The sequence below is a fragment of the Tachyglossus aculeatus genome, chromosome 3 (assembly GCF_015852505.1).
Source record: "Tachyglossus aculeatus isolate mTacAcu1 chromosome 3, mTacAcu1.pri, whole genome shotgun sequence".
Taxonomy (NCBI): domain Eukaryota; kingdom Metazoa; phylum Chordata; class Mammalia; order Monotremata; family Tachyglossidae; genus Tachyglossus; species Tachyglossus aculeatus.
In genome coordinates, this window is record NC_052068.1 from 357,035 (window position 1) to 379,398 (window position 22,364).

Genomic DNA, 22,364 nt, shown 5'->3' on the forward strand with positions numbered 1-22,364 from the left:
CGTAGAACTGTCATGGTGTATACGCATTTGAGGACAGTCAGCTCTGAGACCGTCACAAGAGTGGAAGATTAAAGGTCTGAAGGTCATTACTTTGCCCAACTGGGATGGGAGCAGAAAACCATTTGGACCACCTTGAATGTACTTGAGTGAGCATGTATCCATCAGTAGAATTGGCAGCCTGATTAATGCCCCAAGTCCCTCACACTTGTGGCCAGAACTCAATCAACCAAAGGAATTTACTGAACTCTGTGCAGAGCACAGTACTACTAAGCACTTGGAAGAAGACAATTACTTCACATGATCCCTGCCATCCAGGGGGGTTACAGTCTAAAATGCACTGCAGATAAGAAGTAATTAAGATAAGTACATAAATGCTAAGAATAGAAGAACAATCTTTGAGTGCCCAGGTGGTATGAGAATGCTGAGGTGGCACTTGGAAGAACAAAGGGTGGACAAATCGGAGATGAATGGAAGAAGGGTTCCTGGAGGAGATGAGATTTCAGAAGGGCTTTGGCAATGGGGAGAGTGGGTGTTGGGGAGAGGGGCCTGACAGCGCTTAGTACAGTGCTCTGCACACAGTAAGCGCTCAATAAATACGACTGAATGAATGATATGAATCGGGAGGGAGTTCCACGTGAGGGGCCTTGAGAAAGAAGGTGACAGAGGCAGGGATGAGGCCCAGTGTGCAGGTCAGACAGAGGAGTGAAGGGAGCACGCTGGGGTGGAGTAGGTGGAGAGAGCAGACAAAGAGGAGGGAGAAAGCTGATTGAGTGCCTTCTAGTCAATGGTCAGAAGTTTCTGCTTGATGCCGAGGGGTATCACTGGAGGCTTTTGAGGAGAGGGAAGAACTCAGAAAGAAGACTGAACTCCTTATCTTCCCTCCCAACCCTGCCCTCTCCGACTTTCCCATCACTGTTAATGGCACTACCATCTTTCCCGTCTCACAAGCCCGCAACCTTGGTGTCATCCTCGACTCCGCTCTCTCATTCACCCCTTACATCCAATCCATCACCAAAACCTGCCTGTCTCACCTCCACAACATTGCCAAGATCCGCCCTTTCCTCTCCATCCAAACCACTACCCTCCTCGTTCAATCTCTCATCCTATCCCGACTGGATTACTGCATCAGCCTCCTCTCTGATCTCCCATCCTCCTGTCTCTCCCCACTTTACACTTCACGCTGCTGCCCGGATCGTCTTGGTGCAGAAACGCTCTGGGCATGTTACTCCCCTCCTCAAAAATCTCCAGTGGCTACCAATCAATCTATGCATCAGGCAAAAACTCCTCACTCTCGGCTTCCAGGCTGTCCATCACCTCGCCCCCGCCTACCTCACCTCCCTTCTGTCCTTGTCCAGCTCAGCCCGCACCCTCTGCTCCTCTAATGCTAACCTCCTCACTGGGCCTCGTTCTCGCCTGTCCCACTGTCGACCCCCGGCCCACGTCCTCTCCCTGGCCTGGAATGCCCTCCCTCCACACATCCGCCAAGCTAGCTCTCTTCCTCCAGTTAAAGCCCTACTGAGAGGTCACCTCCTCCAGGAGGCCTTCCCAGACTGAGCCCCCTCCTCCCCCTCCCCCCGCCTTACCTCCTTCCCCTCCCCACAGCACCTGTATATGTATATATGTTTGTACATATTTATTACTCTATTTATTTTACTTGTACATATTTATTCCATTTATTTTATTTTGTTAATATGTTTTGTTTTGTTGTCTGTCTCCCCCTTCTAGACTGTGAGCCCGCTGTTAGGTAGGGACCGTCTCTCTATGTTGCCAACTTGTACTTCCCAAGCGCTTAGTACAGTGCTCTGCACCCAGTAAGTGCTTAATAAATACAACTGAATGAATGAATGATTCGGGCAGTAGAGCAAAGTAAGGACTGGAGAGGCTGGAGGCGGGGAGGTCAGCAAGGAGGCCGGGCACAGCACTTGATGGGCCACTGGTTGGGTCAAATCAACATTACACTGAGAAGCAGCATGGCTCAGTGGAAAGAACCCGGGCTTTGGAGTCAGAGGTCATGGGTTCAAATCCCAACTCCGCCACTTGTCAGCAGTGTGACTCTGGGTAAGTCACTTAACTTCTCTGTGCCTCAGTGACCTCTTCTGTAAAATGGGGATGAAGACTGTGAGCCCCACGTGGGACAACCTGATCACCTTGTAACCTCCCCCAGGGCTTAGAACAGTGCTTTGCACATAGTAAGTGCTTAATAAATGCCATTATTACTATTATTATTATTATTATTATTATTATTACCTGGTGTTTGGTGCACAGCTCTCTCACCCCCGTCAGGTAACCTGGGTCAGGAACCACAACGCCGGCCTCCCCCTGGATCGGTTCAACCATGAAAGCAGCTACGTTTTCATCCTGAAGTGCACGCTTTGGGGGAAAAAAAGAAAAAAGAAAAAGTTCTGGTTTTCCACTTGAAAAAATTCTGGTTCTGATTTAATATTTTCCACAGAGGAAAAAAACAAAAAAAAACCACGTGTCAATCCTAGTCCTCTAACGTTCGCGTTTCAAGTAAAAGCAAAAAAGGGTTGTCGAGACCCCAGCTGCTGGCCATTTTCCTTGCTTTGCAGCGTGTGGCCCTACGAGTGGCAGGAAGGATGTAGTCAGGGCCACAGTTGGGGAGTTACATGCTGTTTCCCCAAAGTCACGTTGGCTAGCTGCCAAAGGCCAGGCTGGTCTTGCTCGTCAGTCTCCGCACTGCTTAAAGGTCAATTTTCCTTTTAAATGCAATCGGTGTGAGGTGTCAGGTGGGGTCCCTGGGAGTGTCTACACCACCCTTGCCCCGGGCCTGCATATTGAGATGTATGCCCTCCACCATTGAGCCACCCACTCTTCCGGATGAGCTACTGTGGCCCAGACCTCCATCCCAACCAGATCCTGGGGAACCCGAGAGCAGGTCCCTGGAGACCCTCCAAATCCTGAACTTCCAGCCTGGCTTTAAGGGGCAAGAAGGAATCAAGGTGGCATGAGTCAACCCCCTGGATTGGATGACAACAGATGCCATTTGTCCAAAATAGGCCACGTGTGGGGCTCTGTGCTCATGAGGAGGAGGTGTGTCCCGAACTGGCATCTCCATGAAAGTCTGATACTAATAAAGGTCACCTGGCAACAACAACCGGCTACCTGGAGATTCTAGCCAACACCGGGGCCTAGGACACCAAGCCAACATGGCAGTCCTTTCCTCTCCCTCCCAGCAACTGAGGGACAGGGAGAAAAGGATGAACGGAGTGGGGCGGGGAGAGGAAGTGTGCCGGCATCTGGGGAACTCCGGGTCCCAAATCCCAGAGCACCGAGATGCCTAGACCCTGGAGTGGGAGCGCAGGCATTTGGAAGCAGAAGCATCTGGGTCCATCCCCATTCCGGGATTTCTGCAGTAGGCTACAGTTGCCCAGGACAACCTATAAGTAGCCCACACGGGCTCTGGTTTAGCCCAGACCACCAGCCTGCATCCCCACAGGCTACTAGTGTTGCTGGTCACACAACAATAGCTGCAGAGTGTGACGGCGAGCACAGAGGACGTGTCCCTCCTAAAGGGCATCGGACTAGAGACTGGAGGCAGCCAGCTCTCTGGAGCCCTCCAGAAGAGAGATCGCATGGTACCTCGAGTGCAGGGAGGTCGTTATAGGGGATCAGTTCAAAGCCCGGCATGAACGGTCCGAAGCCGTCGTAGCTGGAGGGGTCCGTGGAGCTGGAGATGGCAGACATGGTCCTCCCCCAGAAATTGCCGGCTAAGAGAGAAACAAAAACACAGCATCCTAAAAGTCACGCTGACACACCGCGCCCCAACACCACAATGACTTAACAATTCATCAATACTACCCGAGCACCTACTGTGTGCCACGCACTGTACTAACCCCTGGGGGGAAAAAGCACAGGGATGGGAATTGGCTCATGGCGCCCAGACCCTCAAATCTGGGGAATTGGGGTTCAATCCAACCACTTATCCTATCCCACCTTGATTACTGTATGAGCCACCTTTTGCTGACCTCCTTCCCTCCTGTCTGTCCTCACTGCAGTCCACATTTCACTCTGCTGCCCAGATCATTTTTCTACAAAGCCATTCAGTCCTCGTTTCCCCACTTCTAAAGAACCTTCAGTGGTTGCCCGTCCAACTCGGCATCAAATACCAACTCTTTACCGTCGGCTTTAAAGCGCTCGATCATGTTGGGCCCTCCTACCTTACCTCTCATTTCTTCTTACAACACCACTCGACCCACTTCGCTATGCTAACACCAACCTACTCACTGTACCTCCATCTCAACTATCTCACCACTGAACCCTCGCCCATGTCCTGCCTCTGGCCTGGACTCCCTCTCACTTCATATTAGACAGTCTCCCCACCTTCAAAGCCTTATTAAAAGGCCATTCCCTCCTTCAGGAATTCCCCAACTAAGCTCTCATTTCCTCTTCTCCCACTCCCTTCTGTGTCACCCTCACACTTGGATTTGCTCCCTTTATTCACCCCCTCAGCCCCACGGCACTTGTGTACATATCCGTAACATTTATGTGTATTAACATCCATCTCTCCCTCTAGACTGTAAGCTCCTTGAGGGCAGGGAACATGTCTACCAACCCTGTTATATTATACTGTCCCAAGTGCTTAGTACATTGCTCTGCACACAGTAAGCGCTCAATAAATATGATTGATTGAAGTTATGATGAATTCCTCAAAGCAAAACACACGGAAAGAAGAAACACATAGCTCTATCCTCTTTGAAAGGGCTCTCAGCAGAGTGCCCAGCAGCAGAAGACACAGCATCGTCTCCTCCCCGTTAAACTCTCCTCCCTGGATGCCTCATGGGACATGTGTTTGGTCTCCGCTTTGGGGAAGTCTGCTCATGCCAGTAGAGCCGGCGACTGCCTCCTCTAACCGCGGGAATATTTTCAAGCTGCCGCAGAAGCCCCCGGGGCTTTCTCTGGCCCGGGTATAATATCTGTTTTATTGAGGTCCACAGCAACGATAACTTTGTCCACCTGACTTGGCCTCGCGTCTTGCGGTACTCCGCATTTCAGTCTTCGGGGGGGAGCTGGAGCAGAAGAAGGCCGCACAAGTTAGCTGGAACGGGTTGTCCTTTGGGGGCTCTGCCCTCGAGGATGGGGGAGCGTATCTGTCGGCCTTCCAGCTCCACGGGGGCCGGCCCCGAACCTCATTTGTCCTTGTAGGCCCCAACAGAGACGGCTCATTTTCCGCTTAACAAATGCCAACTGGGGAGGGAGGGGGAGGTGTGTGTATTGGGACGGGGAGGGAGCGGGGGTGCGGCTCACACGTCTGCTCGGCCTGAGGTGACCAAGCTCCCTCTGCCTGGCTCTAGGCGCGGCCCACGGTACTGACAGGGCAGCACAAAGTGGCCTCCTCCCAGCGTGGACAGGGCTGCCCCAGAGTCCAGGAAACTGGGTTCTCTTGGCCTCAGTCTCCCCAGGAGGAGCCCGACCCCACCCCCGCCCCTCCAGCAGAATAATAATAATAATGATGGCATTTGTTAAGCGCTTACTATGTACAACGCACTGTTCTAAGCGCTCGGGGGGGATACAAGGTGATCAGGTTGTCCCACGGGGGGCTCACGATCTTAATCCTCATTTTACAGATGAGGTAACAGGCTCAGAGAAGTTAAATTAAGCCCAAGGTCACACAGCAGACATGTGGCAGAGCTGGGATTAGAACCTCTGACTCCCAAGCCCGGGCTCTTTCCACTGAGCCACGCTGCTTCAAGCATGTTGCCCCTACTACAGAGTCCATTTCAACTTTTCAGCTCCTCGTGGCCGCGGATCCTGCCGACCAACTCTGTTGTACGGTACTTTCCCAAGCGCTTAGTGCAGTGCTATGCATACAGTAAATGTTCAACAAGTATATATGTATATATGTTTGTACGTATTTATTACTCTATTTATTTTACTTGTACATATTTATTCTATTTATTTTATTTTGTTAATATGTTTGGTTTTGTTCTCTGTCTCCCCCTTCTAGACTGTGAGCCCGCTGTTGGGTAGGGACCGTCTCTATATGTTGCCAACTTGTACCTCCCAAGCGCTTAGTACAGTGCTCGGCACACAGTAAGCACTCAATAAATACGATCGAATGAATGAATGAAAAAGTACCAGTGATCAATCAACGGACTTTCTCTTTAGTCCTCTCTCCTGTATTCTTCCTTTCCTTTTCTAAAAGCAGCTGGAACCTCACTTAAGTTCAGCCACCTACAAGTCACTCTGAGTTTTTTCGGTTGGACAATTCCCCACCCCGTCAACTAAGAGCTTTCTGTTGACCCCGACCTGCCCTGTTCTACCTACACCCGAGCCTTCCCCAGCTCCAAGCCTCGGCCTCTGGTCCGAGCGTCGCCTCGGTTGGACCGACTAGGCTCTTTACCTGCTTTAGCCACTGCCATCCTCCTCCTCCTCCCTAACCCGCTTCAGCCCCTCCAATCCCCAGCAGCTCTTGGGGCACGTCTAAATCCACCTGCTGTCAACTCCCTCCAACTTCTTCCCTGGAGCTTCTGCTGCCCAAACGGGAGAGTCGACAGGGTTTTTGTTCGAAAGGGCCCGGTTTGGCCCTGGCCCCCTCTCTCTCTCTCCTTCTGGTCTTTAGCTACCTCTCCGCCTCCATATTTTCACTCAGACGGGGGCAAGAGACTTACAGTTGGAAACAGTCTTCCTCTGTGTCTCCACCCCACTGACTCACCAGCTCCTTTCAAAACTTGGGTGGAAACACCTTTGCACCCTTTGTTAATAGAAAAGAGGCTGGATACAGTCTGTAGGAATGAAAACCAGCAAACAAAAACAAAGTGGTATTTTTGCAAGAGACATTTATATTGCACCAGCTCTAAACCACAAGTTTAGAAAGCACAGGTTAAGCTTTGTTGACCCTTAGGTTTTCCTTCCTTGGGAATGCGAATCGGAAACGCCCAGAACTGATTAAAACTATCTCAGTCTAGACTTTATTGCAGAATTTACAGCTTCCCTGCCCTTGGGTTGGGACTGTGAACCCGAGGCTGTGCTCTCCAGAGCTGGAGCACACCAGGGCCCACCGCTAATCTCGGTAATCTGTGGCAGGTGCAGATATCAGGGCACAATGGACAGGCTTGAAAGATAAGGATGAAAGCCCTTAACATGGACTGGCTCAAAACAAGCCGCAGGCTGTTTCTGCACTGCCAGAAGCTCTAGAGAAGCCTAGTCCAGCCGGGGGACTCTCCCGGCTCAAATGTTCATTTTCACAGTCACCCCTCTCTCCCACGAGGAGAAATCCTTCTCACGGTGGGATGAGGAGCCAACCGGGAACTCCTCCCGCCCCGCCGGCCATGGTGCAGAGGCCAGGGAAGAGGTCCTCTCTGGCTCAGTGTCAGCTCAGGGTGAGGGCAGCCCTCTGCAGGGTGAGCTCCTGGTGGGCAGGGGGAGAGGGGGACCCCAAGAGCTGGGACCCAACCCCAGTGCCACTCACTCATTGGCATAAGACAGTTTAACCATTGGGTCCTCTGACCACCAATAACCACAGTAAAAAGCCAATCATCTCTACCACCTGGGACCCCTTCTAGACTGTGAGCCCGTTGTTGGATAGGGACCGTCTCTATATGTTGCCAACTTGAACTTCCCAAGTGCTTAGTACAGTGCTCTGCACACAGTAAGCGCTCAATAAACACGACTGAATGAATAAGTGAACAAGGGCTCCAGCTCACAGCCCTTTAGCTGTCAGGGGGCGGGGGGCTGCAGCTCTTCCACCTGTCCCTATCCCCACAACCCAAGCTGGGGCTTTCCCTTCCTGCTCTCCAGTCCCCGTTCCCATTCTGTTCCAGCTCTGCTGCCGTCTGTGGGGGAATCGCGGGGTGAATGGGGAACTAGGACAACTGGCGCTGGCATCGGTCTGCATCATGCCTCTACTCAAATTCACATAACCTAGGGTTACGGGTGCAGCAGCAAGACAGTAAAATAGTTTGGGGGTGGGGGGAGCCAGGGCTCGAGGTTGGGGGAGAGGGGTTGATTAATCATGGGAAATAAGGCTACTGGGCTGGGGAGGGGTCCGGCTAACCACTGCCAACTGGAATAGCCCCCGTCCTGGCCCACCCTGGAGTGTCCATGCCGAGTGGAGGCATTCCCACCTCGTGCCTGGGCGCTGCAGAGGGTCAGTGGAAAGATGTGAAGCCAAATAAACGCGCCCCAGACTATGCCACGAGGAAAAGGCCTGCAGAAACAAGGCTGAGGCAGGTCCAGAGCGGAGTCAGCCCAGGACCAATTTCAGGACTGGAAGCTGCAGTTCCAGACAGAGCGGCCAGGTCGTCCATGCAAGGAGGCCTCCAGCCCTCTGCCCCAACACCGTGCCCACCCTAACTCCTGCCCTCGCCCCACGCTAGGCTAGGAGCATCTATTGAAATAGTAGGCTTGCTGGTGGGCAGGGGGTTCATCCCGGTTCCCTTCCCTCTCTCCCATCCCCCTGGCCCTCCCAGGGATTTGCTTCCTAAATCTCCAATCGATTCCCAACACCTATTCTGGTCCTTTTTGTGCATCCCATCTACTCAATCTTAAAACAGAGTGGCGAAGCACCATGGCCTAGTGGAATGTGCATGGGCCTGGGAGCTGGGGACTTGGGTTCTGATTCCGGCTCTGCCACTTGCCTGCTATATGGCCTTGGGCAAATCACTTAATTTCTCTGGGTCTCACTGACCTCATCTGTAAAACGGGAATGATATACCCTTCTCCCTCCCCCTTAAACCAAGAGCCTCATATGGGATAATAATGATGATGATAGCATTTATTAAGCGCTTACTATATGCAAAGCACTGTTCTAAGCACTGGGGAGGTTACAAGGTGATCAGGTTGTCCCACAGGGGGCTCACAGCCTTAATCCCCATTTTACAGATGAGGTAACTGAGGCACAGAGAAGTGAAGTGACTTGCCCAAAGTCACACAGCTGACAATTGGCGGAGCCGGGATTTGCCCAGTACTTGGGGCAGTGCTTAGCATATAGTAAGCACCTGAACAAATACTATAATCATCATCTTTATTATTATTATTACTGATCTTAAAAGGAGGATCCACAGTGAATCAATCACAGAGTTTCAAGGCATGAGGCTCCGCGATTCTACTAACTCTGACAATATCCATGCTCCACCCCACAGGACTTAGTCTTGCACAAAGTAAAGAGTTAAGTGCAGGAATAATAATGAGTCGGAGTACCTGCTGAGAGCAGACTCTGGTCGCAGGTGCTCAGGAGTACAGGACAGAAGGGGAAAACCTTAACTGTGGCTAAGGCCCACCGCTCCTCCCGTCACCAGCCCGCTCCAGGGATGTTGCCTTTGGACCCAGACCTAGGCTTTGGATTTTCATGGAGAACAGGCCAAACGCCCACTCGAGACCCCTCTGAGGAGACCGAGCCATCCATTGCAGTGACGGAGGGCTCTGCCCCAATGCCTTAGAGGGAGAAGGAAGCCTACAACCAGAGTGTCGGGGACCTCAGAAGCATGGAAGAGTAAGGTCGTGGTTGCCCAGGGTGCCGGTCCCCAGAGACCCCCGACCAGTGTCTTGAGTGGGAGTGGGGGCAAGGGGAGGCACCAGCCCCCGAGTTTGCTGCCAACAAGCTTCCCGGCCAAACAGTGGACTCTGCATCCATTTCTGCTCCCAAAAAGATCAGAGCAGCAGCCCCTCGGGCTTCCCCAGGAGCTTCTTCCTTCGACTGCCCAGCTGCGGGACGCGAGCACGTCCCTCCCTCCTCCTCGTTGGGGAACCAACAAAGAAGGGGCAGAGGCACCTCCCGGAAAAAGGCTGAGTTTTCTCTATTGGTTGTCTTCAAACTTTAAGAAAAGAAATGGACAGAGGGAGAGAGGGAGGAAGGGAGGAAGGGAGGGAAGGAAAGCCCCCTAAGACATCACTGTACATGACAACTTCCAGCTCTCCAAAAAATTCTGAAATCAGAAGCAGCTCATCGGTCCTGGCTGCCCTGAGAAGGTCTGGCCCCTGGAGGAAAGAACAGCCCTCAAGTGCTGGGATCTGGCATGGGGAATGGAGCTGACTAAGCCACGGTCTAAGAGTGTGCTAGGGCTGCATTCACAATGACTGGATACTGTCCTCTCCCAAGTGCCTAGCACAGGGCTCTAAACAAAAAAAACATGCGATAAATCATCAATCGTATTTATTGAGTGCATACTGTGTGCAGAGCACTGTACTAAGCGCTTGGGAAGTACAAATTGGCAACATATTTGTTGCCATCGACTGATCTATAGGGATGGTTGCCGGTTTCCAGCCAGGTCTCCAGCTCAGGAGAATTTAGACCATTCAGACATCCTCGTCAGGAAAAGTACAGAACTGGTTTCACTCCCTCTGCCCGGGCACGCCCAGACTCACTGGGAATCAGCTCCCGCCGTCAGTTGCCCAGTTGGCTTTTTCCTGTAGCTAAATGAGTGGCCTGATGCCAATTTTTTTTTTTCATTTTCGTGGAACCGCATCAACGCCTCAAGGATAGAGAGCAAATCCCCATGGAGGTGAGCAGCCAGCTGCAGAACACAGTGCACCAACACAGCCAGGAGCAATTTCCCTTGGACTCCACAGCCCGCCCCCCGGCCAACCGGGGCCCCGGATGGGCCCATTCCTCAGCTTGGCTGGCAAGGCCACCACAGGAAGTCTGCACCGGAAAGCGATCGACTGCTAAACTGAGCAAGCCACTGGCATCCTAAAATACCATTCACTCGGCTCACCTGCAAAAATGATCTTCGCCTTGTATTTTGGAATCCCCTTCACGGTGTAACCCCATTTCCGGGCCAGCTTGCAGGCGGTTTCCCCGGCTTCCACCCCTAGAAACACAACAATCCTGAGCGGGCTGAAAAGCCAGCCCTCCCCGCCGAGGTTAGGGGCGATGGCCGAGGATGGTGGTTGCGGCAGCGGCGACGGCAGCCCCTCACCGTACCTGTGTTCATGGGCAGAACTTTGTTGTAATTGAAGAGCTTGGTGACGTATTCCTCATACTCCCCGAGCACGTCGTTATAGAACGCCCTAGACGTCAGTGTCAGTTTGTCCACTTGGCTTTTGAGGGCCTCCACAATCTTTGGATGGCAGTGACCTTGGTTAACAGCACTGTAAGCACTCAAAAAGTCAAAGTATTTTCTACCTTCTACATCCCACACATAAATACCTGGAAGAGAGAAGACCAATCAATTAATCAATCCATGGTGTTTACTACGCATAATTCATTCAATCGTATTTACTGAGCACTTACTTTGTGCAGAGCACTGTACTAAGCGCTTGGGAAGTACAGCTTAATGTGTGCAGAGCACTGTATATAGCACTTGGGAGAGGTCAATATAACAGAATTGAGAGATACGTTCCCTGCCTACAAGTAGCTGACAGTCTAGGTGGGGAGGCAGACATTAATATAAATTACATCATCATCAATCGTATTTATTGAGCGCTTACTATGTGCAGAGCACTGTACTAAGCGCTTGGGAAGTACAAATTGGCAACATATAGAGATAGTCCCTACCCAACAGTGGGCTCACAGTCTAAAAGGGGCTCACAGACAAGTACAGATATAAGCGCTGTAGGGCTGAGAGTGGGATGAATATCAGGTGCCCAGAGGGTTAAGATCCAAAGGGTCTGTACTCAGCACACAGGAAGCATTTAAATACCATTTTTCCAAAAAAGGAACAGATGACCTCAGAAGGGTCCCAGAATACGTTAGGGCTGGGCCTGGAATAACTGAAACCCAAGTTATTTACTGGCTTTACTCCCTGGAAATAATGAGGTATTAAACCCAATGTTTTGTTCCAACCTAAAACAGCCGCCTGGAGCAACCTCCAGCCAGGAAGAGCCGGGGCAGACCGCAGCCAGGGGCAACCAGGGCCAGCACTCTGCCGGGGGCATCCCGGGGCAGCCAGGGCCGGGGGCAACCCACAGCCAAGGTACCTTTCCCTTTTTCCAGGGCCACCGGGAGAGGGTGGTAGTTGTGTGCGCCGTATTTAGCTTCCCGTTCAAATATGTAGTCTGAGGATGGCGGTCCTTGGACAGTTTTTTTAGTTGCAACCGACGTAGCAGAAGCCACTGAAGAATGAACGCCACGCCGCAGAACCGCAAACGTCTGCACGTGGGCTAGTTTAGAAAACATGTTGCACTTCAATAACGCTGCAGATCTAAGGAGAAAAAAGAAACAAGATGAATGATCAATCAATCGATCTATCAGTGGCATTCACTGAGCTCTTACTGTGTGCAGAGCACCGCAGAGTTGGTAGACACGTTCCCATCCGACAATGGGCTTCCAGTCTAGAGGACCCAACTATTTCCCCACTTCTCCCCCTGTGTGTCTGCCTGATTCTCCCATTAGACTGTAAGCACCAGGTGCAGAGATCTTACATGAAAGGGAAGCAGTGTGGCCTGGTGGATAATGCACAGGTCTGGGAGCACTTAGTACAGTGCTCTGCACACAGTAAGCCCTCAATAAATATGACAATGAATGAATGAATGAAAGTCAGACTTCCAGCTAAACCCGGCTCTGCCACTTGTCTGCTGTTTGACCTGGGTAAGTCACTTCACTTCTCTGTGCCTCAGTTCCCTCACCTGTAAAATGGAGATTAACCCTATGAGCCCCACGTGGGACATGGACCGTGTCCAACCTGATTAGCTTGTATCTACCAAAGGGCTTACTACAGTGCTTGGCACATAGTTAAGCGCTTAACAAATATCATAAAAAAAGCTCTCCCAAGTGTCCTAGTACAGTGCTGTGCAAACAGATGCTCAATAAAGAATACTGACTGAATGAACCCAACTACGGATCCAGTTCAAATGTTCAAACCCTACGGGCTGCCCGGGCAAACCAAGAATACCGTTGAACGCTTTAGCTTTAGTGGGAGGCTCTAAGCGGTAACCCCACCTTCCCCAATCACACTATACTCTCAGGGGCTTGTTCTGTTTCATTTTTGGAGCAGGGAAGGATTCTCACCCCTCCAGTTTTTCCAATTCCATACCGATCAGGAGCACTCTTACTTGGGGAAAGCCCTCCAAGAGCACAGAAAAGAGGAAAAGAGAATCCCGTATGGGAGCCTGATGTCTGAGAAGTGTGGGGTTTCCCTTCTGTGCTTCCAATAAAAGACTGAGAAATGGAAAGCTGCAGAAAGAGGTTGTTGACCTAGCTTAACTGACCCAGGAACTGAAATTGCATCCCAGCAAAGGCTTTGTATTCAAGGTCCACATACTCAGTCAATCATACTTAGAGCGCTTACTGTGTGCAGAGCACTGTACTAAGCACTTGGGAGAGTACAATGTAACAAACTCCCTGCCCATGAGTTTTCAGTACAGAGGGAGAGAAAGATATTAATATAAATACATTACAGATATGTGCACAAGTGCTGTAGAGCAGAGGAGGATGGGGGAGGTGGGAAGGGGATGAAGATGAATAAAGGGAGCAAGCAAGTCAGGGTGACACGGAAGGGAGTGGGAGAAGAGGAAAGGAGGCCTGCAAGGCCCATTTGGGCACAACCCAGAGAGAAAGTCAGGCTAACGGGTCAGGATTTCAAGGTTGGCTTCCCTCTCGGCTCAAGGGAGTAAACCCACAAACCCCTCACGCACCTCCCACCATACGGTTGGAAGGAAAAGTCGAGATCTGATAGGGCTCAGGGGAAAAACTACTGTACACTAGCTCCCAGGCATTGTCTTTATTGATGGGGCAGAAAGCTGTGGTCGAACTAAGTGGAATTCACTAAAGCTAGAATACTTGTTTTTTTGTGGGGGTGGGGGGTTTCAATGGGGAAAATCAGTAAGCCAGATTTCTCAACTACCACTGACTGAATATGGGTAAATTAAATGACTTTGCAAATAATAATAATAATGATGGCATTTATTAAGCGCTTACTATGTTCAAAGCACTGTTCTAAGCGCTGGGGAGATTACAAGGTGATCGGGTTGTCTCACGGGGGCTCACAGTCTTAATCCCCATTTTACAGATGAGGGAACTGAGGCACAGAGAAGTTAAATGACTTGCCCAAAGTCACACAGCTGACAATTGGTGGAGCCTGGATTGTGTGCAGAACACTGTACTAAGCGCTTGGGAAGTACAAATCGGCAACATATAGAGACGGTTCCTACCCAACAATGAGCTCACAGTCTAGAAGGGGGAGACAGACAATGAAAAGAAAAAGAACATTTAGACAGGTGTCAAAACTGTCAGAATAAACAGAATTATAGCTAAATGCACATCATTAATAAAATAGAATAGTAAATATGTGCAAGTAAAATAGAGTACTAAATATGTACAAATATGTACAAGTGCTGTGGGGAGGGGAAGGAGGTAGGGCAGGGGGGTGATGGGGAGGAGGAGAGGAGAAAAGGGGCTCAGTCTGGGAAGGTCTCCTGGAGGAGGTGGGCTCTCAGTAGGGCGTTGAAGGAAGGAAGAGAGCTAGTTGGCGGATATGTGGAGGGAGGGCATTCCAGACCAGGGGGAGGACGTGGGCCGGGGGTCGACAACGGGACAGGAGAGAACGAGGCCCAGTGAGGAGATTAGCGGCAGAGGAGCAGAGGGTGCGGGCTGGGCTGGAGAAGGAGAGAAGGGAGGTGAGGTAGGAGGGGGCGAGGGGATGGACAGCCTGGAAGCTGAGAGTGAGGAGTTGTCCCTTGATTCGTAGGTTGACAGGCAATCACTGGAGATTTTTGAGGTGGGGAGTGACATGCCCAGACCGTTTCTGTACAAAGATAATCCAGGCAGCAGAGTGAAGTACAGACTGAAGCAGGGAAGAGACAGGAGGATGGGAGATCAGAGAGGAGGCCAATGCAGTAATCCAGTTGGGATAGGATGAGAGATCGAACTAGCAAGGTAGCGGTTTGGATGGAGAGGAAAGAGTGGATCTTGGCGATGTTGTGGAGGTGAGACCGGCAGGTTTTGGTGATGGATTGGATGTGTGGGGTGAATGAGAGAGCGAAGTCGAGGATGATACCAAGACTGCCGGTTTGTGAGACAGGAAGGATGGTACTGCCGTATACAATGACGGGAATGTCAGGGAGAGGACAGGGTTTGGGAAGGAAGACAAGGAGCTCAGTCTTGGACATGTTGCATTTTAGATGGAGGGCAGCCATCCAGATGGAGATGTCCTGAAGGCGGAGGAGATACAAGCCTGGAGGGAGGGAGAGAGAGCAGGGGCAGAGATGTAGATTTGGGTGTCTTCAGCGTAGAAATGATAGTTGGAGCCGTGGGAGTGAATGAGTTCACCAAGGGAGTGAGTATAAAGAACAGAAGGGGACCAAGAACTGACCCTTGAGGAACCCCAACAATAAGGAGAGGGAAGGGGGGAGGAGGAGCCCTCAAAAGAGACTAAGAATGAATGGCCGGAGAGATAACAGGAGAACCAGGAGAGAACGGTGTCTGTGAAGCCAAGGTCGGATAGCGTGTTGAGGAGAAGGGGGTGGTCCACAGTGTCGAAGGCAGCTGAGAGGTCGAAGAGGATTAGGATAGAGTAGGAGCCATTGGGTTTGACATGAAGGAGGTCATTGGTGACCTTTGAGAGGGCATTTTCGGTGGAGTGTAGGGGACGGAAGCCAGATTGGAGGGGGTCTAGGAGGGAGTTGGAGTTGAGGAATTCGAGGCAGCGCGTGTGGACAACTCGTTCTAAGAGTTTGGAAAGGAAGGGTAGGAGGGAGATACGGTGATAACTAGAAGGGGCAGTGGGGTCAAGAGAGGGATTTTTAAGATGGGGGAGACATGGGCATGTTTGAATAATAATAATAATGATGGCATTTGTTAAGCACTTACTATGTGCAAAGCACTGTTCTAAGTGCTGGGGGGATACAAGGTGATCATGTTGCCCCACATGGGGCTCAGTCTTAATCCCCATTTTACAGACGAGGTAACTGAGGCTTAGAGAAGTTAAGTGACTTTCCCAAGGTCACACAGCAGACATGTGGGGGAGCCGGGATTAGAACCCATGACCTATGACTCCCAAGCCTGTGCTCTTTCCCCTGAGCCACACTGCTTCTTTGTTTGAAGGCAGAGGGGAAGGAACCAGTGGAGAGTGAGCCGTTGAAGATGGAAGTTAAGGAGGGGAGGAGGGAAGGGGTGAGACTTTTCATAAAATGAGAGGGAATGGGGTGCACTTGAGAGGAGGGAGGAGATCTCATCTGAAGATACTGCTGGGAAGGATGGGAGAGTAGTGGAGAGGGTTGAGAGCGGGGGGGATGGAGAAGGGGGAGGGGTGACTTTGGGGAGCTCAGACCTGATGGTCTTAATTTTACTAATGAAGTAGGAGGGTAGATCTTTGGGGATGAGGGAGGAGGGGGAGGAACAGGGGGCCTGAGGAGGGAGTTAAATGTATGGAACAGCTGATGGGGATGATGGGCATGGATGTCATTAAGGGAGGAGAAATAGTTTTGCCTGGCAGAGGAGAGGACAGAGTTAAGGCAGGAAAGGATAAATTTAAAGTGAACAAGGTTGGCTTGGTGTTTAGACTTTCGCCAGCAGCGTTCAGCAGCTTGAGCTTAAGAGCAAAGGAGGAGGGCAGTGGCAGTGATCCAAAGCTGTAGGTTTGTGGTGCAAGTGCGACAAAGGGAAAAGGGAGTGAGCGAGTTGAGTTGAGTAGAAAGGTGGAGTTGAGAAAAGTCATCTGGTCAAAGATCTGGTCATCTTTCCTCTCCATCCAAACCGCTACCCTGCTCATTCAAGCTCTCATCCTATCCCGTCTGGACTACTGCACCAGCCTTCTCTCTGATCTCCCATCCTCGTGTCTCTCTCCACTTCAATCCATACTTCATGCTGCTGCCCGGATTATCTTTGTCCAGAAACGCTCTGGGCATATTACTCCCCTCCTCAAAAACCTCCAATGGGTACCAATCAATCTGCGCATCAGGCAGAAACTCCTCACCCTGGGCTTCAAGGCTGTCCATCACCTCGCCCCCTCCTACCTCACCTCCCTTCTCTCCTTCTACTGCCCAGCCCGCAACCTCCGCTCCTCCACCGCTAATCTCCTCACTGTACCTCGTTCTCGCCTGTCCCGCCATCGACCCCTGGCCCACGTCATCCCCCGGGCCTGGAATGCCCTCCCTCTGCCCACCCGCCAAGCTCGCTCTCTTCCTCCCTTCAAGGCCCTGCTGAGAGCTCACCTCCTCCAGGAGGCCTTCCCAGACTGAGCCCCTTCCTTCCTCTCCCCCTCGTCCCCCTCTCCATCCCCCCATCTTACCTCCTTCCCTTCCCCACAGCACCTGTATATATGTATATATGGTTGTACATATTTATTACTCTATTTACTTATTTATTTATTTTAATTATACATTTCTATCCTATTTATTTTATTTTGTTGGTATGTTTGGTTTTGTTCTCTGTCTCCCCCTTTTAGACTGTGAGCCCACTGTTGGGTAGGGACTGTCACTATGTGTTGCCAATTTGTACTTCCCAAGCGCTTAGTACAGTGCTCTGCACATAGTAAGCGCTCAATAAATACAATTGATTGATTGATTGATTGAGAGTGGGTAGAGAGGATAGGGAGGCGAGATGCAGTGTGATGTGCTGAAAGAAATGGATGGGATCGAGAGAGCGGAGGTCTCGGTGGGGGAGTAATATAGATTTACGGCGGGAGGAGTGTGAGTGAGGAGGCAGGTGAGAAGATTATGATCAGAGAGAGGGATTTCAGAGTTGGTGAGGGTGGAGACAGTGCAGCGGTAGGAGATGACGAGGTCGAGGGTGTGACTAAGTTGGTGAGTGGGAGAGGTGGGGTGGAGCAGGAGGTTGGCAGCGTCAAAGAGAGACAGAAGGTGGGCGGCAGGGGAGTCACCAGGGACATCCATGTGGATGTTGAAGTCTCCGAGGATCAGAGTGGGCATAGAAAAGGAGAGAAGGACGGTGAGAAAGGGGTCAGAATCGTTAAAAAAAAGTTGGAGGTGGGGCCAGGGGGACGGTAGACGACGGCTGCAAGAATCTGGAGGGGGTGGTAGAGGCGAATAATATGGGCTTCAAAGGAGGGAAAGGAAAGGGAAGGGGGAGGAGGGATAGTGCAAAATTAAAGATGCAGGTCTTGCCAAGACACTCCTACCACTGACAAGTTACATAAACAGTTTAAGATTTTTGTGAGAAAATTGAGTCTGTCTAGCTTTAACTCCGGAAGTAGCCAATAAAAGGAAGCAAAAATCAGAGGACAAAAAAACTGAACCGAGAATTCCGGCGCTCTGCCAGGAGGGACAAAACAGGAATATTATAACAGCATATGTACAGAAATGGAACTCAATAACAAATATGGGAGGACAAGATCACTATTTCAGAAGATTAAGGAAATCAGGGGAACATTTCATCCTCAGATTGGCCTTCTCAAAAGCAAAGATGGACTGATGATAAATGATACCAGTGGAATCAAACACAGATGGAAAGAATACACACAGGAACTATACCAGAAAGAGAGCGATATACACGAAGTATTGGAAGAAGCTCCTTTTGAATTAGAGCCACTCATCAGGAAAAGTGAAATTAAATCAGTTTTACACTGCCTGCCAAAAATAAGGCACCTGGCTTAGGCTTCATCTGTTGGGTAGGGATTCTCTCTATTTGTTGCCGAATTGTACTTTCCAAGCGCTTAATACAGTGCTCTGCACACAGTAAGCACTCAAATGCAACTGAATGAATGGAGAGGAACCGGTTAAAGTCCTTACCAAATTACATCAACAGGTATGGCTAACCACCCAATGGCCATCTGATTGGAAGAGATCAGTTTATGGTCCAATACCGAAGAAAGGATACAACTAAATGCGACAATTATCATAGTTTCCTTGATCTCCCATGACAGCCAAGTACTGCTAAAAGTTATATGGTGTCGAATGGAGACCTACGTGGAATGTGACTTGCCCGATGCTCAAGAAGGATTCCGGAAAGGATGAGGAACGTGAGTTATTATTGCTGATGTCTGTTGGATAATTGAAAGGACAAGAGAATACCAAAAGGAAGTCAGCAAGAGCTTTATTGATTATAGTAAGGCCTTAGACTTCACGGATCATGAGAAACCCTGGAGCACATTAAGGAAAATGGGCATGCCAGACCAATTAACTGCAGCAATACGAAACCTGTATGACCAACGGGGGTCTACAATAAGAACAGAACATGGAAAAACAGATGGGTTTCCCATTAGTAAAAGTGTAAAACAAAGATGTACCTTATCGCCTTATCTGTTCATCCTTTACCCTGAATACCTAATGAGAGAAACCACACTGGATGAGGACAAACGGGGAGTAAAGATTCGAGGAAGGCATAAAAACAGCTTTCATTATGCTGATGATACAACCCTATTAGCAGAAAATGAAGAAGATTCGAAGGGCTTATTATTAAAAGTTAAGGAACAGAGCAAAATGATGGGGCTATATTTAAATGTCAAGCAAACAATAATAATAATAATAATGATGTCACTTATTAAGCACTTACTATGTGCAAAGCACTGCTCTAAGCACTGGAGAGGTTATAAGGTGATCACATTGTCCTACGGGGGGCTCACATTCTTCACCTCCATTTGACAGATGAGGTAACTGAGGCACAGAGAAGTTAAGTGACTCGCACAAAGTCACACAGCTGATAAGTGGCAGAGCCAGAAAAATCACGATGGAAGTTTTAACACATTTGTAGTGGATGGAGAGAAGACTGAAATAGTTGACAAGTTCTCTCTCCGGGGATCGATAATCAATAATAAAGGAACTGATACCCAAGAAATATGCCGAAGATTAATATTAGGAAGACTTGCTATGAAGAACCTGGAAACAGTCATGAAATGTGCTGATGTAACAATTGCCACAAAAATACAAACTGTCAACTATGGTGTTTCTGCTGACAATACATGTATCCGAAAGCTCGGCAGTGAAAAAACAGGATAGAAAGAACATCGATTCTTTTCAACTGTGGTGTTGGAGAAAGCTTTTGAGAATACCATGACCTGCCCGAAAAACAAACAAATGGATTTTGGAGCAAATTAAGCCAAAGTGTCCTTTGGAAGGCCAAATGACTCAACTCGGATTAGCATATTTTGGACACATAATCAGGAGGACTCATTCTCTGGAGAAGACACTAATGCTTTGAAAAGTCCAGGGAAAACGTGGAAGAGGCAGACCAGCAGCTAGAAGGCTAGAGACCACAACAACGATAGTGGAAGAACCATTACAAAGGTTAAGGATTATGGCAGAGGACAGGACGCTCTGGAGAAAGTATATCCATGGAATCTCTATCAATCGGAAACGACCGCACTTAGAAGCTTTCCTCTAGAAAAAGTTATAAAATTTTAAAATTTCTCCTGTAACCTACAAAAACAAATGGATCACACTGGTTTCCACCCCCAAAGACACTCTTGAAAGGTTCCATTATAAAACCAACTCAAGTTCAGCACTAACCCCTGTACATATTCACCTCTTCCTCCTGAAGTCTGTCGGTCTGTCAGTCTATCTTTCTGAGAATGTAAGTTCCTGTGGGCAGGGAATTTGTCTACCATTGTTGCACTGTTCTCTCTTAAAGGCTTAGTACAGTGCTCTGCACACAGGTAAGTGTTCAATAAACACCACTGATTGATCAACTGGTTGGTTGATAGAGACGGCCTCTCCAGTTAGGCAGTAAACTCGCTAAGGGCAGGGTTCGGGTCTCCCAGTACGGTGTGCACGGAGCAGCCGCTCGCTACAAACTTTAGACTGATTGGGATCAGAGCCATTTTTCTGTTCACAAAAAACCGTACAAAGCCCGGGGAAGGGAAATTTCCAGGCCACACTTGTTCCAGGGGGCCGCCAGGCAACTTCCAACTACCGGACAGACTCCCCCGATTTCGGCCATCTCTGTACCCACTTTCAACGGCTCCACACAACTGTCACCTGTGGGTGGATAGGGTCGCCACCCTGGCCTAACACACTAACAGGCAATTTCACTGGGCTAAAGGATGTTCGTCCAAAATCAAATATGTTTCTATTGCATGAAGCTGCTATATTATGTTACTGCTTCTTGTATTTAAAACGGGAATCTATTCCTCCATTCTCCTTTCGGACGATTTGGCCATTTCAGTCCTCCGGTATCCCCCAGGAAGCTGTGAGCTCTGGGATTGTACCGGTGAAGAAGCAGCACAGCTCAGTGGAGAGAGCATGGGCTTTGGAGTCAGAGGTCATGGGTTCAAATCCTGGCTCCGCCAATTGTCGGCTGGGTGACTTTGGGCAAGTCACTGCACTTCTCTGTGCCTCAGTTACCTTATCTGTAAAAATGGGGATTAAGACTGTGAGCCCCCCGTGGGACAACCTGATAACCTTGTAACCTCCCCAGTGCTTAGAACAGTGCTTTGCACATAGTAAGTGCTTAATAAATGCCATCATTATTATTATTATTCACCCCTCGGTGACCCACCCCACTTGACAATGCACAAAGGGAAGTCCAAGAGTCCAAGCACTGGCCGTTCCCTTCAAACACTAATCTGCTCTCCTCCTTCATTGCCAGCTAAATCCCTCCAGCTCAATCCCACTCCCCCTCTTTGTCTCCCCCATGGCTGCCCACAGAGGGACCCCTCCCTCGGAGCCCCTAAGGTCTCCTTTCATCATTCATTCATTCAATCGTATTTATTGAGCGCTTCCTGTGTGCAGAGCACTGTACTAAGCGTTTGGGAAGTACAAGGTGCCACATCACTGTGGCACCAACTGCTGGCCCACTTGGCTTACACGGCAAGCTGTGAGCGCACTGTTGGGTAGGGACTGTCTCTATATGTTGCCAACTTGTACTTCCCAAGTGCTTAGTACAGTGCTCTGCACACAGTAAGCGCTCAATAAATACGATTGATTGATTGGAGGATAGGCAGTGTCCAGGAACTCAAGTTGTGCCACACACGCGTGAGAGACGAGGGTCGGGGGGAGAATTCGATGCACTGGCCGGCTCCAACTTGGAACCATCCTCTCCCCGCTAATCCGAGAACCGTAAAGAGGCTCACCAAGTCAGTTAATCAATCAATGGTATCTATTGAGCCTTTACTGTGTGCAGAGCACGGTACTAAGAGCTTGGGAAGATACAATAAAACAGGCGTTGGTACACACATCCCCTACCCCACAAGGAGAGCACAGTCTAGAGGGACTGTGCCCCGTGTCCTGGGAACGGGGCTGGATTCAGAAAAGCTCTAGGATTTCGTGTCCCCGAGGTACGATTTTTGCTGAAGGCAAAAATCCTGCCACTTGGCCTGACAAGGCTCATTATAAAACTTCTCCTACAACTTCCCAAACAAAAGCTGCAAAAATAAATCCATCACGCTGGTTTCCACCCCCAAAGACAAAGGCTGCAGTATAAAAATGCCTCAAGTTTGGCACTAACCCCTAAATGCATTCACCTCTTCCTCCTCCTGCAGTCTGTCGGTCTATCTGTCTGTCAGCCTGTCTTTCTGAGTCTTTCTCCCCCAAAAAGTCTGGAAGCAACTGGAGGGTAGGGACCATGTCTGACT

At 49.9% G+C, this 22,364-nt stretch overlaps 1 protein-coding gene across 1 annotated transcript in view; it reads right to left on the minus strand.

Annotated features, from left to right (window-relative positions):
• The window catches only part of OAT (ornithine aminotransferase), a 40,152-nt gene that overhangs the window by 5,796 nt on the left and 11,992 nt on the right, over nucleotides 1-22,364 (minus strand). The window contains exons 3-7 of the mRNA XM_038744141.1: nucleotides 11,878-12,101; nucleotides 10,883-11,107; nucleotides 10,674-10,769; nucleotides 3,601-3,728; nucleotides 2,248-2,370 (exon numbers count right to left, since the gene is read on the minus strand). Of these exons, the coding sequence (XP_038600069.1) occupies nucleotides 2,248-2,370; nucleotides 3,601-3,728; nucleotides 10,674-10,769; nucleotides 10,883-11,107; nucleotides 11,878-12,076 (771 nt within the window). The 5' untranslated portion in view covers nucleotides 12,077-12,101. The remainder of the gene's footprint in view (nucleotides 1-2,247; nucleotides 2,371-3,600; nucleotides 3,729-10,673; nucleotides 10,770-10,882; nucleotides 11,108-11,877; nucleotides 12,102-22,364) is intronic.